Here is a 22,892-nt window from a genome sequence, read left to right on the forward strand (position 1 = left end):
AGATGGAAGAATCATCTTAGGAATTTAACTGTTAGCTTTAAGATATTTCTAATAGTTTATTTATTTTTTGAGAAGGCCTTGTTCTTATGAGTGCACCTTTTATAAACAGTTGTGGCATGGTGCTTTTATAGTAACAAAACCTCACCTCAGTTCATGTTTATTACTGTTGTGAGCTCAATAAAATCATGATGTTTTACTAACCTTGTCAGAAAGCCAGAACAAAATCTAGCAAAATCTTCACCTATGGCTACATAAAGAGGATAAATCTGTGGAAATTTGGATATAATCAGATTAAACTACGTGACAAAATAATACGTGGGGATTTTCACATCTATGTTATGAAGTAGATGACTTCTTCACTATCCTCTGATGGACGAGGTCAGCCAGTTTGTGTTCTAGCCACCTTCTTGTGAATGGCATTTAGAGACTCAGAGTGTTCTGGATGACTATTAGCATGATGAGATGAAGCATGGGAAGAGCTTAATCAACTCCTCCTTCTAGAGCGGGTTCCTTTCTTGCGTCCGTTAGCACACAGGTGACCACATGGAGTGACAGTGATTTGCCAGTGTTCCCAAGGGTCTCTTTTGGAGCATTAATTTGAAACCTCATTGTGTTCAGTCATCTACTCTCTGCCACATTCGGGCTCATTTCTGTGTGTCCCTTGTCACTTAGGGAAGCAGGGCACTTAAGTAGCACTAGAAAAGTCTTGTTTGTTCTGAATACTAAAAGAGGTATTGCAAGGAATAGTAATCTTAACTCTTCTGCTCCTATTTGTTGAATGACTAATGCCTCCTAGATCCAACCTTATTATATTTTAATATTTTAGCACATAAAAATGATTGTTTTTTTATATTAGTTTGAAAGACTTTACAATCTAAATTAGTTTGAATCACATTTATTTGTTTCCGAGGTTTAACAGCTGAAAGGACACTAGAGGGCAGTCTGTTACTCACTTAAGATTCCACTATGCAATTGGGATTAACTAAAAAATTACATTTCATGCTGTCACTTATTAATATTTATATGGTATAGATGAAATATGAAATTCGGTTAAAATTATGTAACAAGATTTCAACACTCTTGAATAATCTATGTGAGGGTAGGTTAGATGACACAGAATATGAAAATACTACCTTAAAATCTCAATGCCTTTAGGAAGCTATATCAAAATGAGATATATGTACTTATAGTAATATGTGTTACAATTTTATCTTCTTTGAGCAATTTAGAAAACAATTCTCTGAGCATTATGTTTTTTCATAGCACTAAAAATAATTTTTTATTTACACAATTAGTATTACTGCATAGCTAAATATGTGTATGAAAGATCAGAGTAAAAATTAAGAGATAAATAATGATCAGTATTTGATTTGGACTTAGTTTTCTTAGCATTGAAGTATGTGAGAATTACACATGCCCAGTTTATAACACGAGCATACATCTGTTTTCCATGGCATATGCATAGGAGAATATGAATTAATGAGCATTATTTTTAAAAACACAAAAATTACATGAGAATGTGTAAAGTTATATTAAACAAAGCTACTGTTAGTATTAAGTCTAAGACTTTTCAAATGTTTTAGGAGTATAAAAATAAATTTTACTTTTACAAAATGATTATGTAGAAAGCCAAATTCTGCCTTCTTATAGCTTTCCTTCCAATGTGCTCCACTTCTGTTATAGGTTATTTGACTTGTCTTGCCTATAGCTTTGTTATGTTCCATCTTTTTCAGCAAGCAAAAGTGCTCTTTCCTTCAGTCTGACTTTTATTTCAAAGGGAAAAGAAGAAATTAAAGAAACCAACAAAGGAGTTATTTGTGTACTTTTTTCTAACTAATGTTTTCTTTTTCTCACTCTCTCATATTCCAATCTTCTTACCATAAAAACTATCTTTCTAGTCTCTTAGTTCTTTTAAATTATTTCAAAAGAGAGGGAAAAGTGTATTTGTCAAACTCATCAAATGGTGACATGATAACTAGCTATCTACAGCCTATAGTACTATTTCCATAGCACATCCATAGTAGAGATATAGTGTTGCCTTTGCATAGTTGAGGTTCCTGCTGCCTCGGCTTAGAGTTCTGTCTGGTATGGCATTTGGGAAAGGCTTTTTTAGTCTTTTAATTTAATCTTTAAATCTGTTTCCACATCTTCTGAAAAATTGCCATGGTTTTGGGCTCTAGCTTTGGTTTTGCTTTTAGTTTTTTTGTCAGAGGTAACAACCAAGTGAGCAAAGCCTCTGACTTTGACCCAGGGAGAGGACCAGGAGAAGTCTGCAGCCCCTTTAGTAAGACAGCCTTCATTGTAGTTGTTCAACCACAGTGCCTTCTGCCAGCTTCTGACCCTGTAAGTTTTGTCCGTTTTGAGTTGACAGGATAATTATCTTGAGTCTGTAGCCGTGTGTCTTGTTTATAAAGGAAGGCCTCTATAAAAAGTGTACATCTGTCCTCGGTGATCTCAAAAATAATTAGTTGAATCTGTTTCTAATGAATTAGTGAATTTGGAAAATTTTTACCCCAAATGTTTTCTAGTAGACTTAAAGAGATAGATAGATAGATAGATAGATAGATAGATAGATAGAAGAAAAATGCATCTAGATTCTTTAAAAGCAGATTCATTTACATATTTCTTCCCTTTCCTAGATAGGGTAGTATCATTTTAAAAGCAATATTTTAAAACTTTTTGAATTAAGGTGATCTTTTAATGATTGAGGACATGGAAAACAAATAATTTGTGATGAGTTGTGATTCATTATGTGAGATGTCTGAGGGAGAATGATAGGATTTTATTTTTCAGAAAAACAGACTGGTCTGTATTATGCTAATGAGATATCAACCATCATTTTCCAAATTTACTTGTAGAGCAAATAAAAACTAGCCAACTATGTAAGTATTTTTAATTTACCTGGCATTTTTGTGGGCCCCGTTTTCTTCTGAATTTTGTGATGTTATTTTGTTTATTAGAATTATCAGTCACATTTGAGTTGAAAGTTGATGGAGATTATAAAGGAAATGACAAAATTTGGTGCCAGGAGGTGTAGTTATTGTTGAAAACATTTTACTAGAGCATCTTAGTGGTGAGTTGGGTAGGGTTAAGTAACAAGTGCTGCAGTAAAAGGAAACTTTTACTTAGAACAAATAAAACATGTACAAGCAAATTTTCTGATCCCTCTCCCCAGTTTTAGGCACAAACTCTTGTTTGAGGCTTCAATGACTCTTTTTTAAAAATTTTCTTTCTTTGTTTTAAGAGACAAGAGTGTCTTTGCTTTTGAGAGTTGACCCCATAGAAAAACACTTTTCTCCAAGAAAACTGTGAACTTCGAATGCTTGAGTTTCTTAATGAGCTCCATGTGCCTTACCTCCTTCAGGATAGTTCTGCCCCAAATTAACTTCACATATGCATTATAAATAGGTTTTCTCTTTTCAGGCAAATTTAAGCCTTGGTTCTGGCCTAAGTGATTGGCACCACCAGGAGAGCACATGTAGGGAGCACTGTGTCTCTCTGGGGAGGAAGTACGCCTGCTGCTTCCTCTGACCAGGGCTGGTCTGCAGGGCTTGCCGGTGGAGAGCAGTGTGTTATGCTAGAGTCTTTCTAACCTCAGGTTTTGTTGTCCCATTTCCTCACCATGACGCTCTAAGTAGCGTAGCAACATTACAACCTTCTCTCTTTCTTTCTCTTTCGTAAATCAGACCGAAGGGAGGAGCACTTTCACTTCCTTTATAGGATGGAAGGTGGTGGCACAGGGACTCCTTGTGGTGAGTAAACCCTGATTTTTCCTTCTATACTCTTGGCCAACTCAACATCAGTACAATGAATTATAATTGTGATGCAGAAGTAACAGCATAGGCAAACATAACCATCTGGGCGCAGAAACATGCTGCAGAAAGGGGTTCCCTATCATTTAATAGCATCCTTACTTGGTCTTATAGCTTTGACATGTTTGTTAATGAAGAATTTGACCATAATTTCTCCCAACATGAAAATTGCGTGGTGAAACGCTCTTAATTGCACATGCTGATCTAGTTTGGACAGCAGATACCTTCATCCCCAACACCAGAGTGGGTGACACACCTTCAGGGCTTCCATGTAAACACTTTGTTTTACATTACTTCAAATTACTGAACATAGCTTTATAAAATCCATTATTGTTTTCTAATATAGGTTGAAATTATTTTAAGGTCCAAATACAGATTTTAAGCATTCAGTGAAAGTGCTGAGTAATCCTATATATCAGTCATGCTTAATATTGACAATAACTCAGTTTCCTAGTTAAGGGAAACATCATGTTCCTAGTACTTTATTCCAATTTACTTTAAAATTATAAAGGGACTTATCTTTCAAAAATATGAACCATTTTAAATATTTTAGATTTTTTATTTTAACAGGTCTTATATTTCTTCACTTCTTCAATTATACCACAAATGTTTTGAAATGTTGAAAGGGAAAATCCAGTTTGTGTATTTTATAATGAAATAACTCATGCTGATAGCCTGGCCTGTTTCAACAATGATTTAAATTAATAGGATTCTCCCATTCTCCTTGCTCATTTTTGTCACTGCCTCTTCCTTCTTGATCTTTCCATCCGTTACCAGTGTTACTTTAGTAGTAGACTCTAGAGAGGGAGGAACAGCCTGACCTAAATCATCTTCTCCACATGTAGCTTTGTCACCATATACCTGTGAGCCCTCCACAACACCTGGAGGTGTTTAAGATGGTAAATTCTGCAATATAAAATGGTAAATGTAATAATTAGTAAGAGAGCAATAGAAGTATTGTAGGAATAAAAGGCAAAATTTAGGAACATAGAAAATTAAACTTCTATTGAATGTCTTTATTTTGAAAATGTTTTAAGGTTCTGGTGAACAACTTATTAATGTTGCTTGATTACGTGCAGCCAAACCCATAAATTAGATTAGTGAGTTTTACTTTGCCTAACATGTTTCACTTAGGATTTTCTATATTTGCAAAAGGAATTGCCAGTAAATACCATTTAACAGCCATTTATAACAAAAAACGTTGGTTAGCCTGCAGTACTCAAAGACCAATTCCAAGTTGATTGGCAGGGCTATAGATAAGCTTCTTACAGGGTTTGAAATGTTTCCAGATAGTCATCTAAAAATATCTTGGCAAAGAAGGAACAAATACTGTGATTGGTTTAAGTTGTAACTTAGTAAACTTATCATTTGTGAAGTCAGGTTTCTTATTAGGCTATGATACATATAGTATCTTAAAAGGCCACCTAGAAACAGTGTTTTATTTTTGCAACTTTTCCATTTCATTAACCAGGATATTTGGATGAAAACAAGACCCTTGTTTCCTAAGGGTTCTACTTCTTTTGTTCTTTATTTGAATACTATTCCTTAATTTTGAAAATCATGGTCATCTCTATAGCAGCCAGTTACAGTGTTAGCAGTGGAAGATTTTCTTTAGAGCAAGGAGTTTGAGTGGAAACACATCATCTTAGGTTTTTACCTGTATTTTTAGAAATAAAGAATAAAATGAGAGGTATATCAGTTTTTCCAGATGGTAAGTTGCATAGTGTTAAATTTTAGTGAGAGAGAAAGCACTGAGTTGTTGGTTCCTATAAGCTTAAAAGTTCTTTAGTAAAAAGTTGTAAATATAGATGGTTGTGAAGAGCATGCCTTCTAGGACCGGGCTGCCAAGCTTCTGGCCCTGCCCTACCACAGAGCACCCTGTTCACCGTGAGCCACAGGCATCTGCTCAGTTGCCTCTGACCCATCTGTATAACTGGGATAGTGGTGGACTATTGTGAGCACTCACAGGGGTCTCTGCGGAGTGCCTGCAATGGTGCGTGCCCTGTCGTAACTGAACTGTAGCATAAAGCGTTTTTACAACTTTCTTTTGTCTTGACAGACTGGTTTAATCCTGGGTAAGATAAAACTAAATTAAAGTTGTTTACTCTTAATTTTAACTTATCTTGTTTCAAAAAGTGTGGTTTTATATTATTTTGATATATATTTCCAATATTTGGTAGATCTCAGTTTTACCAATGATCCTCCTTCTTAGATATGCTACCAAATTGTTTCTTTGTTGCAAATATGTTTATTAAAAAAATGCAATTGGGCATATACCAAAAGAGACTTCTATCTAACTGTAGTTTTCTACTTTGGTTAGTAAACAAAATCATTTTGGTCATCAGTGAAATTTAAATAATATTAGCCTACTTTTAGTTCCCACCATTTTCTTAATTATAACGTAATACCTGTAGTCCTTAAATCCAAAGGCCTTACGCTTGCTGCCATGTGCTGAGCAGCATGTGCTGAGCTGTGCATGAGTCACAGGAGGAGCAGCACAGGCATTTCTGAGGAGGTCTGGGTGCCATCTGCACTGACACCTCTCACTTTGTCTCCTGGCCATCAGAGTGGAGATGGCCACACATGAGCCAGGGAACTTGAGTGTTCACAGTTCTCCTTCTCTCAGCATTTGAACTAAAAATGTGTTTACTCTGGACAGAAGTAGCTCTTTCTTTCTCAGTCTTGTGTGGGTAGGGGCAGGAAATTCCCTGAGCTATCAGGTAACCCTTGGCAGAGATCTATGCTCTGGGCTGGGTGTGTAGCATATGGGAGATGGAGTTCATTTGGGGGTCTACAAGACAACAAGGTTTGGAATCTGTGTGGGAGAAAGGGGCAACATTGGGGGAAAGAAAGGGTATGGCCTAGGTATCCCAATCTATAACAGGGATTGATTCAGTGTCCTTGATGTGCTTTTACCCAGAGCCCCGACTTTGACTACCAGGAATCATCTCACTAGGTTTCTCATACCTGTTTGAAGATGTGTGAGCTGACACATTCTGACCCTTCTCCCATGTAGGCTCATTGAAATGTCTTCCTAGCCACTTGTAACCCATCCTGAATTTGCACCTCTTCAGGACTTGCAGTATCCCATGTTTTGTATGTAAACAGATCAGCCAAGGTCATTCTTAACTTTAGTTCACATTGTAGAAAACAGGTTCTGTAACAACTGCTCACAGAATTGGAACCCATCACATGGTCTTGTAAATCAGTATTCCAGGTGATAGTTTGGAAGATTTAAAGATTCCTCGCCAACACTTAAGAAAGAGCCCCTGGTGTGGAGGTGGACAGCGGTTAGGAAAGAGCCCCAGAGTGCAGGTAGCAAGGAATGCCAAGGTGTAATCAGGTGGTTCAGAGGCCAGAGACTGATCAATAAATTAGCTCACCCTGGTTGGTATTGTTGCTTGGAATGTTGCCAAAATTAGAAATAAAAGGCTGTGCAGCTCCTGAGGGAAATACTCAGGCCTTTTTATTGAGTGTACTATACAATAAAAGCTGCCAATAAGGGAGTCCGAGGAATCTTTCATCTTGAGGAATAAGCCTACTGTAGACATGGAGAAAGTATCTTTCCCACCCTCGTCAGAGGGAATTCTGTATCCAATGAAAGAGACCTTAAATCTCTTCTTTTTTAATTTATGTTTTGTTCTGTCTTATTTAAATGTTTTACTTGGACATGTTAGGTTAGGTTTAGATTTTCATACTCTAACCCGATAATTAAGAAGTGATTCTTCTCATTAATTACGAAAAGTTTCATAATTAATTTCAATTCACATCACAGAGAACTTCCTTAGTATAAGAACTCCCCTATAAACTAGTACAAAAAAATAGTAGAGAATTCACAGGCAAGGTAAATAACTCTATATAAATGATGTTCATTCTCCTACTGGGAGAAATTAACTTTGAAACTACACTGGATACTGTTTTTCACCCCTGAGATTGGCAGACTCAGAAGCCTGTCACACGCTGTTGGATGCACACAGACTGTAGGCTTCCTCCTCACATCGCCAGCAGAGGAGTACATGGGCACACCCCACAGAGGGCACGTCATCTGATTCTATCAAAATATCAAGTGAATGTAACCCTAAAACTCCAACTTCAGGAATATATTTAGATATATCTATGAGACATGATATGTACATTATGCCATAGTTTGTCTTGGGAAAGATTGGAAATCTGTCAAGGGTGTGTTAAATAAGTGATAGTATATCTGCCTGGGGAACGCTGTGCTGCTGTGGAAATAGGAGTTCCTTGTGAACTGAGATGGAGAAACCTGTTATGCTTTTGAATAAAAAGTACAAGGTGCAGACTGGTGCGCACAGAATGCTCACACTGTAGAGAGGGCTGGCCCAGCAGGATGGTGCTTCAGTAGGTGGAAGGCTTATGTCATCATGGAAAACGGTTGCTTAAAGGCTCTCTGTCAGCAGGTACCTGCCCTCTGTTCACTTGTGAAGAAGACTCCTAACTTCTCATTGTAATTCTGGCTTAACATCTTTGTATTCTGTAGGCAGAAAAATTTATACTGTCAGGTAGTCATTTAGTATGACTTTCCTTGTGAGCTTGAAGTTTTTAAAAGGTCAGCCTAATTCTCATTGCCTTTGCTAGTATATGTCCAGTGAAGATTGTGTATTTTGAGAACACATAAAGTAAGATTCATATTTCATTACTTCTTGTATGTTTCAGGGACAGACGTTTGCTTCAGCCAGCCCAGGTGTGTGACATTTTGAAGGGCGTCATTTTGGTGATCTGTTATTTCATGATGCACTATGTCGACTACTCTATGATGTACCACCTGATAAGGGGGCAGTCTGTCATCAAGCTCTACATCATCTACAACATGCTTGAGGTGAGAGTGCTTGTGACCCTGCAGGGTCAGTCTAGCCTGCTGTCTGCACAGGCGTGGCCACTGCACATGACTCAAGTCTCCCAGTGTAGAATGTGCCTGAGAGTCTAGTAAAGGTGCTTCTGGCCTTTAACATGTGATAGTCGCTTGGGGCTCTGTTAAGTTGTAATTCTGCTTTGGTAGATCTATGGTGGGCCTGGAGAATCTGTGCTTCTAATGAGGGGATGCCTGGGCTGCTGGCTGTGTGACACACTTGGGGCAGCAGGCTCGGGTGTGATGTATCCTCCAGCATGCAGGAATTTTCCTACTGTGGATGTTTCTGAGCACCCTTAGAGAATGTACACTGTCAAAAGCCAGGGGAATTTGTTCTGCAAGTTCATTGGATATCCATGTTGTGTTTTTTTACTAGAACTTTTTAAAGACTATAAATAAATTCTGTGATTATATGTATTTTCACTCTACTAGATTTACACTTTAAATTGCTTTGAAATTTATAGTTTTCCAATTTCTGTAAAAACTTCATATTTTTAATACAAAAGGTATTTCACTTTATACAGTTTAAAAAACCTACATTTATAACAAAAATATTGATGTTACACATTTACTTTACAAAAAATTACTTTGTTTTGTAGTCAGACTCTTAATCAGATTTTTAAAAATAGCTATACTAGATTATATAATAATTTTGAAATTTAAATTACATTTTCCTATACCTTTTGTTTTCTTCAGTGGTGCTGGGGATCCAGGGTCTCACATGCTCTGCCACTTACCTACATCCCCAGCCACCTGGGGTTTTTAGACCATTGTAAGGTCTGTCTTTTAACTTACTATGAGGACATTTCCCCTGACAAATGGACAGGTGGAGTGACATGAGGCAGCAGGCCTTCCTGCTGCCTTACTACGCAGGTGAGGGCTTCCCATGTCTCTCCAGAAGCCATGGAAGCCTAGCTGTCCTTGTGTACACCCAGCTTCCTGTTTGTAGGCTGGTTGCCTGTGCACTTGCTTTGCCCCCTCAGGGGCAAAGGTTGCTGAAAGCTGGGTATGAGTGAAGTCTGTGAAGCAGGGCTGCCCAGCCTCTCCCCACCCTCTCATGGAAACATAGACCTGAGCCTTGCCCTTCTTCTGCTGCTGCTGAGCTGCTCTCCTGCCAGTGCCCTGCTGACCTCCCATACTGCCCAGCCTCATAGGGACTGCAGGGCATAAGGGCTTCTCCTGCCACCAAACTTCATGTGTGCATCTCCTCACTCCAACAGAGCCCTCTCCAGGGTAGTGTTGTTGCTGTTATTAGAAAGTGAGTCAGGGAAAAGGATACACAAATTGCCAATTTAAATGGCTTAAATAGTTAATTTTGTAACTTTATCTGATGATATGGTTTAAGTGTAGCAGGTAAGAGTCCAGGTTCTAGGTCTAGAGACAGACTCCCTCTTGATCTATTCCTGATGCTTTCTCTTATTACCTGGTTATTCTGGGCTTGGTTACTGATTGCCAATTATCTATAATCAACTTTTCATCTGTAGAGTAGAGATATTAGTGAAGTTATGGGACTGGATGAGACAATACAAAGAGTTTAGCATAGAGTCTGGCATGTGGTCAGAGCTCCCTCAGGAGTGTTTGTCAGCAAGTACTTTCAACTGCAGGGCCTGCATGCTGTGCAGTCTTAGGCCTCTCAGATGGGGGTGGGCAGAGCCTGTTTTCTGGAGCTTATGCTGTATGGTGGGAGAGAGCCAGTGAACAAGAAAACCATGAAGATGAAACTGATGAGAAAGACCAAGGTAATGCGTGAGGCCGTGGGGGCCACAGAAGATGGGGCGGTCTGGGAAGAGCCTCTCGTAGGAGGTGGCACTTGGCTGACTCAGGTGGCATGATACCGTTCTTCCCTCTTCTCATGTATCTGTGTTAACACTGAGTTCAAGGAGAGCAATACCTGAAATGTCTTTAGGAAGTAAATCTGTAGATTTTAAATTCCATATAGTAAATGTCAAGCAAAATACAACTGCATTGTTTACAAATATTAGGTGTGCATAGAGTGAGTCAGCTGATATATTTGTCCTTAAATTTAAGTTTGAAGCTGAGTTTAAAGTGCTAAAACCAGGGGCACCACGATTTTGATGTGCCTGTCCACTTTCATTATTGACACTATATAAGACTTTTCTTGTTATTAACAGCAAATTGACAAATTCTAATTCAAATCCTAAAAATATTTGAGTACTTACTATGTGCCAGAGAATAAAGAATTATGAATGAATAAGTGAATAAAGATCCCGTTTCTTTACTTTACCTAGTACTACTAGTATTTAAAAAAATCATTAGGCAGGTCTTGAGTATTCGAGTTGCATCTGAATTTTCAGGGCAGAGGATGATGGCCAATGTCTCTTTGTGGGGTTCTTTCTGCCCAGAGGAATCCAAGCCACCTACAATCTCAGGTAATTAGCAAGTAACAAAACACATATACTCAGAAATATATTTACAGACTATAAAGCCCCTGATAGATCTAGTCCACATGGGTTCTGGAACTAGACAAAAGGAAAATATCTTTAGTGGTTTATTTAAGGGGAGATAAGTGGTTTATTTAAGGCAAGGATAAGGTTTCAAGGGTGGAGTCTTGCTTTGTAATCTCTTGCAGTCAGCAGATTGATTGACATCTTGGCAGTTCACACCCATCTCAGGTGCTGTGTGGGCCATGGCAAAGTAGGAAAGAGATTCACATTGTCCCTGGGCAATTGACCAGAGGAAATGTCCACTGACCATTCCCAGACACCAGATGTCTCTATTCATCAGCTTCTATGCGCGGTGACCCATGTACAGCCCACAGATGATTCGTGACACTGAATTGTACCATGTTTTACGGCATGTGAAGAAGTGTCTTTTGCCATTTCTCTGTAGGTTGCTGACCGCCTGTTTTCATCATTTGGACAAGACATCCTGGATGCCCTCTACTGGACAGCAACCGAGCCTAAGGAGAGAAAGAGAGCCCACATAGGGGTGATCCCTCATTTTTTCATGGCTGTTCTTTATGTCTGTATCCTTTTAAATTTGTTGAAAATTCCAGCAGTCAGCATGTTTTCTACCTTTTTTTTTTTTTTTTTTTTTTGGATTGTTGTTTCATAGATTTAAAGATGTATGTGTGTATCCAGAAGATTAAGTTGAAATACCTGCCTCCTTTTGAGAAATTGGAAATGAGTTTACAACGACCCTTTGAACTTTTGGAAAATTACTGTTCATGGTATAACTGAATCCAGGGGTGCTGTTCCACTGAACCACATCCCCACTTCTTTTTATTTTTTATTTTGAGACAGGATCTCACTGAATTGCTGAGGCTGACTTCTAACTTGCCATCGTTCTGCTTCAGCCTCCAGTCATAGGGTTTGCAGGAGAGCACCACCAGCCCTGGCTGTTGGCATTATCTTTAAGTCTGTGAATTCTTTTTTTTTTTATTTTATTTTTTATTTGTTCTTTTTAGTTATACATGAGAGTAGAATGCATTTTGACATATCATACATACGTGAAGTATAACGTTCCATTTTTGTGGTTGTACATGATGTAGAGTTACACTGTTCATGTATTCATATGTGAACATAGGAAAGTTATGTTTGATTCATTCTACTGTCTTTCACATTCCCATCCCCTCTTCCTTCCCCCATTCCATCTTCTGCAGTCAGTGAGCCTCCCCTTCTCCCTCCTTCCCTACCCCACCTATTTCGAGTCAGCATCTGTATATCAGAGAGAACATTTGGGTTTTGGGGTTGGCTTATTTCACTTAGCATGATAGTCTCCAGTTCCATTCATTCACCAGCAAGTGCCATAATTTCATTCTTCTTTATGGCTGAGTAATGTTTTTTATGGCATGAATTCTTTATAAGAATGTATGTGTGTGTGTTTGTATCCCTGGTTTAAAGTCTGTGTGTGTGCATGTACCCACACATATTCACGCACCAATCATGCCTACTCTGGAGTTCCATGTGAAGTTAGGACTCACTCACAGTCTTTCTTAGTGACACTTAGAAGAAATTGGGTTCATATTTGAGAAGTTAAGGGCTAAGTGGAAAGATACCTGTTAGGGCAGAAACTTGTTCCAGCTTTAGTGGAGTAAAGCAGTTACCATTTTAGATAACGTATTAACTGTTCCATATGTAATATGAATTCTGCATGACAGATGAAAAAGCATATTAATTTTTAGACATTTCTTGCTATCTTAACAATCCATGTTACCTGAAGAAAAGAGAAGACAAGTCACTTCCAGACCAGCTTTTATGTTCTTTTCTTATTAAATTCAAATTACCTTAATTCAGAATGTATATTCCTAAGTCTCTTCTTTCAGTATTTATGATAATTTATTCCATTTATTTTTCCAGCTGTTTTGAGGTTATGTTTCACAAGCATTGTGCCACGTTCCAGGGATGAAGAAAAAGCAGAACTGTACTGGTTAGGAGGACTGGGGTCTAAGTTAACGGATGTACAGAAACTCCTTTTTGCTTTGGCTTCTTTCATGTGGATTGCATTCCTTTTCTCTTATCAAATTTTTGTCAAGTGCAACCGACAGGGGAATTATGAAGACAATAAAATACATATATTTGGTTTAGGAAGCATGGTCATTTCTCCATTATTCACTTTCAGAATTTTCTAGTGTTATCTGTCAATAATATGGAAATAAATTTTGGGTTTTTCCTTGACATTCCATTAGTTTTGCATGCGATTCTCATAATGGTTCAGGCAACAACGCTCAATGTAGCTTTTAACTCACACAACAAGTCCCTGCTCACTATCATGATGTCTAATAACGTAAGTATGAGGTTTTACTTTACATTTGGGATTATAAAGTACTGTGGGGTGATACTGTAGATGAAATGAAGTATTTGTTCTGTATAATATTTATTCTCCAGGAAGTGTTTATATATAGCAAATCGATTTTTGAAACTATTACAATGATAAAGATATTTCTGTTTTCCATTTCAGTTTGTTGAAATTAAAGGAAGTGTTTTCAAGAAGTTTGAAAAGAACAATCTCTTTCAAATGTCAAATAGTGGTATGTACAATTAGATTCTATTGCAGTTCTAATTAAAATTGATTCAAAGTGGTTGACTGCCATAAATATAGCTGATTTGGATAAAGTTTAAAAAACATTTTTGACCCTACCCCCTCCTAAAAAAGTTAATTTAATATGGTTTTTTGCTATAAAACATTAGAACATTGTCAACACTAAAACAGAATTTAGGAGAATATATTCACTGTGTAGACAAACATTTTTAGAGGATGCACAAAAAGCACTAACCAAATGAAGAAATAAATTGAGCTTTAAAGACTTACACGCAATTAAAAAATTAAGAAAAAATTCCAGGCATTGTAGCACGCAACTGTAATTCCAGTGACTTGGATGCTAAGGCAGAAGGATTGCAAGTTAAGACCAGCCTCAGCAATTTAGCAAGACCCTATCTCAAAATCAGAAAAAATGGGGTAGGGGCAGTGCTGGGGATGTGGTTCAATGGTAAAGTGCCTGAGTTCAACTCCAGTACCAGGAAAAAAAAATTAAGAAAATGAAAAACTATTGAAAGAGTGATATCTATACAGCAAACCATATTTTTTATTTCCTGAATATATTACAAATTCTGCCAATTATATCTATACAGCAAACCATATTTTTTATTTCCTGAATATATTACAAATTCTGCCAATCAGTTATGAAAAAATAATTTTAAAATGGGCAAAAGACTAGATCAGACATTTTGTAAAAGATGTATGAATGGCCAAGAAGCCCATGAAAAGGTATTTAGCATTATTAGAAAAAACATCACCAGGGAAAGGCAAAGGAAAGCCATTGGAGGGATCATAGCACACCCACCAGGATCCCTGGTGTCCAGACAGTGCCAGCAGTTAATGAAGACATGGATTACCTGACACACTCAGGCAGTGTGGTGTGGATGTAAAATACTACAACTGCTCTGGAAAATTTCTTTGCAGTTTCTTTCTTGATATAGTTAAACAGCAATGCTGTAATTCAGCATTGCAAACTATTATGGCAGCTTTATTCACAATAGCCAAAAACCAAAATGTCTATTAATAGGAAAATAGACCATAGAATACTACTCAACAATGAAAGAAAAAATATGAACTAATTATACATCCTATTATGTCTATCTCAAAAGCATTGTGTTCAGGAAAATAAAACCAGACACACACACACACACACACACACACACACACACACACACACAGTACATACTATTGGATTTCATTTATTTGAGGTTTATGATCGGACACAGTTAGTTTATGATAGAAATAAGACTGGCTTCTGATTGGGAACAGGCACTGATCCCGGGGTATAAGGGAATTTTCTGGGTAAGAGAACTCTTTGGCATATTTATTAGAAGATTGACAACACAGATTAAGCATTTTCAAAACTCAGCAAATTGTATACTTAAGATCTGTATTTCACTATGTAATTTTGCCTCTTGACAAGGAAAATAATAGCAGATGAAGATAATAAAGCAAAAAAAAAATTGTTTAGCATTGTAGGAGAAAATTAGGCAAGGAATCACAAGAGCAAATGGAAAAATAACAGGTCCAGATGATTTCATGGACCACAATGAGCCTTAGCCCTCAGAGCTCTGAGCGCAGAAGGTGCTGTCTCTCTGTTCATGTTTCTTTCCTTTCACATGTGGGGCCAAGTGCTGTGACTCTGAATGAAAGGGAAGGAGAAGGAGGCTGCTCAAGGGAGGCATTTATTGTCAGATTAGTAGCTTATAGTTAACCATAGTACATATTGATTGAACTGTAAGAAGTTTATTTTTTGCAGAAATTATGTTTTTATTAATTTATATCAATAGCCTGCTTTGAGTGTGTGCCCTTTATAGACATAGATTTTAAGTTTTTTTTTAAAGAGAGAGAGAGAGAGAGAATTTTTTTTTTTAATATTTATTTTCCATTTCTCGGCGGACACATCATTGTTTGTATGTGGTGCTGAGGATCAAACCTGGGCCGCACGCATGCCAGGCGAGCGCGCTACCGCTAGAGCCACATCCCCAGCCCAGATTTTAAGTTTTAAAAGTTTTCAGTCATCATATATCTGGGCTTTAAAATTATAAGGAAATTGTGAATGGTTTTTAAATCTGGCCACTAGCATTTTGTATCATTCATATCTCTTTTCTCTCTTTCATAAACAGATCCCCCAAATTACAACCTTTTAGCATAGAGAGATTAGAAATTCAATACTTCATTTTTTTAAAATTCTGAAAAAAAATTGACATGTTGTTCAGGTATGCATATCAGCTCAGAAAAAATTCAGGAGTTTATTACAGATTAAAATGGTTAGTAATTAGGACCAAAAAGTTTTGCTTTTTATTGTTAAATAAAATACTTAATGTTATAGTACAAAGTATCTGCATTGTACTCCTTCATTTCTTATAAGAAATTAACTTTATACTAAGGTAGTTTTAAAGCCCCAAGAATCTGCCCTAGGCAGTCATGCTAATACTGCTAGGTGTTAAAGGGGAGCATGAGGAGTCTCCTTTTGCAGCTCTTGCCCTCTCTGCACTAGGTCATGGCCACACCACGAGGTGTGCCCAGCACTGTATCTTTGTGTGTGCATTTTCCTGTGATTTATTTTTTTCTCCCTGAGAAGTTGAGCTACCAAATAAGTAGCATGAGGTTCTGTCTCTTACCCTAGGTTAATGTAGAAGACTTTGGGAGTTTTAAAAGGACTGTATTCCTCCAACATTAGCTGAACATACATCTTCTTTATAGGAATTGTCTGAGGACAAGTGAAATTGAGTTTAATTAATAAAACCAGACTTTTAACAGTTAATCCTTTTTCTCACTTCATTTTAAGCATCAACTGAATGTGGGACCTAGGGCTTTTCCATTTGAAAGCCTAAAATGAAAAATTTTGCCTGTTAATAGTGAACTGCATTCAGAATGATCCTTCAGGAGAGTTAATCCTCTTAACAAGCCTGGAAGCCTGCCATCAGTTTGAAGGCTGTTGTGGGGAGGGGTAGTCACTCATTTCCCATTTGGACTGCAGCTCTAAGTGTGTTGATGTGTATCTGTTAGTGGTACTTCAGTGGGCAAAGGAGCTGCCTGATTAGAATGTCAGAGATGTCCTAAAAGGGTTGCTTACCACTGCTTTAAGTTCCTTGGTAAAGGGCAAGAGAAAACATTCCCATTATAGAAGCTGTGATTTTTAATCTATGTAAGTTTAATCTTATTGAAAACCTTACTGTTCTGGAAATGAGATGGTATATAAATATATTTTCATTTCATTGTTTATATAAGATTTTATTACAAACAAAAACTTTTTAAAAAACATTTGAGCTGTGCGCAATAAATGAGTTCTTGAAATCAAAATATACTTATTTATGGTGGTACTTTCCTTTTTAATCTTTAAACGTAACATCGTGCATATTCTTCATTTTATAAAATCACATTTGTCTACCAGAATTTTAAAAGTCTATCATATTTTGAAATATTCTTTTCTAAAATCATTTTTGTCTTAAGTATCCCCCTAGTAAGTTGTGTTTTGTCCTTTCATCAGCATGCTTAGAATTGGAATGATTGCACATTTTCTCCATGTCAGTAGTGTGATGTGTTCAAGAATCAGATGTAATTAATTTAAATGTTGTTCTTGTTTTTGCTTTATTTTATTAGAGTTCATAAAAGTTCCTTTGGGTTGTTTCAAATGATGTTCTAAATTTCTCAAGGCAGTTTCTTTCCAGAGAATTATGTAATAAGCCATATCCTACAGGTCAAAATAAATAGATTTCTTTGTTAATATTGTTTATGAAAATTAGAAAGGCCTTATAGCACATAGGTAGTGACAACTTTGTAAATAGTTAATTGTACAGAATTCCAATTCCAATGTACCTTTGAGAAATTTAATCCCATGAATTAAAAATCTAAAATTAACTGTAGTTAAATGACAAAGAATATATTTTGTGTCACACTTTGATAGCAATTATTCTAGGGCAAACTTTAGTTAAACCTATGTCCCCTTTGAAATCACAAAATAAATTGGATGTGTTGATCTAGAACTAGCCAAAACTCACATACTTAAAAACCTCATATGTGCTTCCTTCTATTTGTATCCTGCCTTTTGAGAGCCACATCTATGCTCTGCACCTTGAGACTCACTGCTCTGAGCCTACACCCAGAACATGGTATCACATAAAGAACAACACTAGAATTCCTAAAGAGAACAGCAGTCTGTGCCCACTAGCTTCAAGGCAATAGAGGTGCAACTCCAGCCCATCTCAAAGAACTGAGCTACTCTGCAAAGGAAGGCCTCAGCAACCTCCTGAAGACTCTGAGGATTTAGGGAAGACACAGATAGTAATGGCCAGAGCCCAGAGTTCTGCTATGGAAGAAAAAGGCACCAATGACAGGCCATGAAATTGGAATTGAAATTCAGAGTACAGTGTTGCTAAGGTGGCAGAATAGATGGAAATGACTAAAGGATATACTAGAGCTTTTCAAGTGGGCTGCTTTTTTTCTGGCCACAGAATTTCTGGGTTGGGTTGTAACTCAGTGGTAGAGCACTTACCTAGCATGTGTGAGGCACTGGGTTTGAGTTTCAGCACCACATATAAATAAAATAAAGGTTAAAAAAAAAGAAAACTTGAATTTTTAGACAAGAATTATGTTGCCAAAAGAAATAAATGCTTATCAATGTTGCATCATTGTATGTGTGTGTGTGTGTGTGTGTGTGTGTGTGTGTGTGTGTGTGTATTGTTCAGTCATCCCTCAATATTTGAGTTTTACACTCAAGGTTTCAGCCAATCACAGATTAAAAATATTCTGCAACAAAAAATGACATCTGGTCGGAATATTATAGGTTTTATTTCTTGTAGTTATTCCCTAAATAATACAGTGTAAATATTCACAGAGCATTTACATAAGTATATGAAAGGATATGAGTAGGTTATATGCAAATACTATACTGTTATTATAAAAGGGACTTGAGCCTCTTGGATTTTGTAAATACAGGTTCCTGGAACCAGTGCCTCACAGATTCTGTGATTCATTTTTTTTGTTTGTTTGTTTGTTTGTTTTGCAGACAGTTGTATGTAGCATAATAATTTCATCATATTTTGACAGAACTATTTTACATATGTACTGTTATTATCTATATGAATTATAGTACTTTTGTTTGTTTTCGTTTTTCAGATATCAAGGAACGATTCACAAATTATGTGCTTTTGCTGATAGTATGTTTAAGGAACATGGAGCAGTTTTCTTGGAATCCAGGTAAGTAGCTCTTACCAAATTTAGTGTTTTGTGATTTTACTCTTAAACCAAAATCTTTCACATGGAATAAAATGAATACCACAGAGAATTTCGGAGGGATTTCTGGTGTGGTTGGATTCTATCTTTTCTGACTCTGGAGCTGCATAGTGGTGGATGAGCAGACTCTGCTCTGAAGTCAGTCCTGGGCCTCACTCAGCCGTGGTTACCTGCACACTGACATTTTCACAGTTGACTGGAGGATTCTGTGCTCTTCCTTAATGTTTGTGTTTTACCTGTTCACTATTAATTTTTAGGCCAAATAGGGATAAAGAATTATAATGTAAAGCACTAGATTTTTGTTCCTCATGTATCTCTGAATTCAGGCTCACAGGAAGTTATCACAGTCCATGAATTCTCACCCTCCTTCAGCAGACACTATCCAAGCAGGTGCAGAGGGCCAGGCACAAGGCAAGGGACTGTGACAAATATCAGAAGTGCTAAGACATTTAATGCCGGACTCAGGTAGGGGAGAAAGAATAGACTGTTACGATACTGAAGTGGGCTGGGTGGGAAACAATCAGATATCTCAAGTAATTTAGAATTTTTCCCCCCAGTGCTGAAAAAAAAAAAAAAAAACAGTTTTTAACGATGCTGGCCATGCTTTCCATTCTTTTTATCACTCCCAATATCATGGATGTTCTAGGCATCCAATACCTCTTATTAATTTATTTTACTTCATTGCTTATTTCCAGGTACCTTTGAAAAATCAGAAAGAAATACAAAATGAAATACACATTTGATCTTGGAAATAAATTTCCAGAAGTTACATTCTTAAAGAAACTATAACATCAAATGATAGATTTTTAAAAATATTTTTCTAATATTTATTTTTTAGTTGTAGTTGGACACAATACCTTTATTTTACTTATTTTATGTGGTGCTGAGGACTGAATCCAGGGCCTCATATGTGCTATTTGCTCTCTCTACCACTGAGCCATATTCCCAGCCCCTCAAATGATAGATCTTAAGTGGTATGCATTCTAATCTAAATATACCCAAAAGCCACATAATTTGTGGCAGGGAATGTCCTACACACATACACACACACACACACATACACACACACATTCTTTGTGTACCTGGAATCTTTTAATGAATGGTAGTATCAGTAGGTCAGCCAGCAGTATTCATGAAACAGAGTGGGTATGTATAGCCCACGGACCCCAGGTGGGGTCATTAATCCCAGAACAGAGTTGTTACACAAAAGGACAAATACTCAAGCTTCTTAACACCTCCGTGTGCAAAGTAATGTTCGAATTTGTACTGTGACTTTCAATGGGTTATCTTAAGTTTCTTTCATCAGTACTGTGAAGATAAAATGATCAAAGGGACACTGTGCTTATTGGTGGATCCTTCATTTTACTTTTATTTTAGCTTTTTTTAAAACCAAAATACCATTTGTAGAAGCTTTTTCTAAGTGCCCAGGATAATTAATAACCAAAAAATAACAAGCTATTTTGTGTGCCAGGAACATTGCTATATACTCTAATCTTATTTAATTCTCATAATAATGGAATGTAAACAACTTTTAATATCCTTATTTTGTAGATCAGGGAATTGGAACAAATATAATTAAAAACAACTGGGTACTGTGGCCCATGTCTGTGAACTCAGCTACTCAGGATGAGGCAGGAAGATCACAAGTTCAATGCTTGCCCAGCAACCTAGAGAAACCCTGTCTCAAATAAAAATGGCTGGGGATGTGTATCAGTAGTACAGGCCTCTGTTCAGTATTGAACAGCCCTAGTTCCATGCTTTGGAAGTGTTCAGTGCAGCTGAGTTCAGATGTCACCAGACCTGCAGAAAATAAAGAAGAAGAAACTTGCAGAGTTTCTTGTTGAAAGAGGTCCCCTGGTTTCCGGAGCCTCATCATGATGCCAGACTCAGAACAGTGCCTGGCATCCATTGTCAGCGCGTGGCCAGCTTCAGCCACCAGGTCCTTGGTCTCCATGGGTCTTCGCCAGCATTTCCAGCCATCCTTTTCTTGCTCTGTCCCACTCTTAAGTCCTTCCTCCAGGTCTTAGGAGGTTATCTGTGGGTATTATTTTTATCAGCTACTTAGTACTAAATTGATATTTTAGTAAATATCATAAATGTAAGCAGATAATAAGAAGTTGCATCCATATGACAGTGAAATAAATGATCGTTAAGTATCTTTAAATCTTAGTGATCTAAAAGGAAAGATGTGCTCAGTTGACTCCAGCGTATCTCTGTGAGCTCTTTACTGTCAACTGAGGCAACTATAGAATTAAAAGGCTTTCCTAAGGAACCTGCCTAACCTGGTCATGCCCAGGTGTCAGCTCCTCAAAGGCAACATGGCCCTCGGACAAAGCAGTGCTAGGAACACAGAAAATACTGAGTGACTATTTGTTGGATGAATTGCCCTTAAAATTGGTAAAATGTTGTTTTTTTGATAAAGGTTTAACTGAAATACTAAGTTTTACCCTGTGGAGATTTTAGGTTGGATTCTGCTCATATTAAGAGATGTACTTATCTGTCTTTTCTCTATACTGTATAGATCATCTCTGGGTGCTGTTTCCAGATGTCTGTATGGTGATTGCCTCAGAAATTGCTGTGGACATTGTAAAGCATGCCTTTATCACCAAGTTCAATGACATTACTGCAGATGTATGTATTTCTGTTAGCAATTCAGTGTTCAGAGTTTACTGCTTAATATTATGAAGTTCTTAATGAATTTAGGTTTATTGTGTTTACGGAGATTATAGGATATGACTACTACTTTAAAGTTAATATTGTAATTTTAAGTTTGTAAAAATTATTACACTACTGAAAGGTTTTGCTTCAGTATTGAACAGCCCTAGTTCCATGCTTTGGAAATGTGCAGCTCAGCTAGAAGTTGAACTCAGATGTCACCAACTCAAAATCTTCATAAACTGTTACCACTATCACTATCTGTCCACTTCAGTTTTAAAATCATTTTGTGTCTATTTTAAAAATAAGACATCAGAACTTCTCTCAGGGTAGCTTTTAAAATATTTTCTATTCCAAAATTGATTTTTTTTCTGTGATTATCAGTTGGTTCCTAAATTCAAACCATATATTTTTCTTGTGAAAGTACTTGATGAAACTTCAAAGAATTTGTTTTACATTGCAGTCATACTCTGTAGAATTTCCGAAAATAGGGCCTGTAGGCTTATTGATAAATAGTAAACCACAGAAGAGATTCCTGAGACATTCCTGGCTCTGTCCTAAATGAGTATTAGTTTAATAGTTTTCTGGATTTTATTGAGTTGTACTTTTAATTTATAGTTTTACTCTGACACTTATTGTTTAACTACTCAAAATCGAATGCAGTTGCTACAGTTCAAAGATTTGATTGTGACTTTCTGAAGGATTTGATATACTAGAAGAAAATATGGTTAGGAAAATTTTTTACTGATGAAGCGATTTTACCATTTCCTTTCTTGGCCTCAGTAGAGAGTAATTCCATATTCATAGGATCATTTTCTCTGCATCTGAAGTCAAATTTAATAGGCTTCAGGTATTTTGTGCAATTTTTAGTGGAAACGAGTTTGTAATTGCACTTGTAATTGTGCCACTACTCTGTTCCCTAACAATATTATCTTAATGTTGGCATCCATTTTTCTAAGAAGGTGATTATCATAACTTTTTTTTTTGTACCAGGTATTAAACCCAGGGGCACTTAACCACTAAGCCACATCCCCAGCCGCCCTCCCTTTTTTTGTTTTTTTGTTTTTTATTTTGAGACAGGATCTCACTAAGTTTCTGAGGCTGGCCTCAAACTTGCAGTCCTTTTGCCTCAGCCTCCTGAGTCTGGGATTATAGGCATATTCCACCACACTCAGCAATCATAACTTTTTAAACTCTTCATTTCATTTAAAATTTCAAAATTCTTTTTGACACATACATTACTTTTTAAATATTCACTTCCCAAAATTCTAAACTCTCTGGATCATAATCATTGAATATTTATTCCTTTTTGAAAAGAA

At 36.9% G+C, this 22,892-nt stretch overlaps 1 protein-coding gene across 1 annotated transcript in view; it reads left to right on the plus strand.

Annotated features, from left to right (window-relative positions):
* Positions 1–22,892, plus strand: part of Tapt1 (transmembrane anterior posterior transformation 1) — a 53,971-nt gene that overhangs the window by 21,351 nt on the left and 9,728 nt on the right. The window contains exons 4-9 of the mRNA XM_026402950.2: positions 8,490–8,652; positions 11,533–11,668; positions 13,331–13,428; positions 13,603–13,672; positions 18,802–18,882; positions 21,440–21,549. Of these exons, the coding sequence (XP_026258735.1) occupies positions 8,490–8,652; positions 11,533–11,668; positions 13,331–13,428; positions 13,603–13,672; positions 18,802–18,882; positions 21,440–21,549 (658 nt within the window). The remainder of the gene's footprint in view (positions 1–8,489; positions 8,653–11,532; positions 11,669–13,330; positions 13,429–13,602; positions 13,673–18,801; positions 18,883–21,439; positions 21,550–22,892) is intronic.

This window comes from Urocitellus parryii, chromosome 10 (genome assembly GCF_045843805.1).
Source record: "Urocitellus parryii isolate mUroPar1 chromosome 10, mUroPar1.hap1, whole genome shotgun sequence".
Lineage (NCBI taxonomy): Eukaryota > Metazoa > Chordata > Mammalia > Rodentia > Sciuridae > Urocitellus > Urocitellus parryii.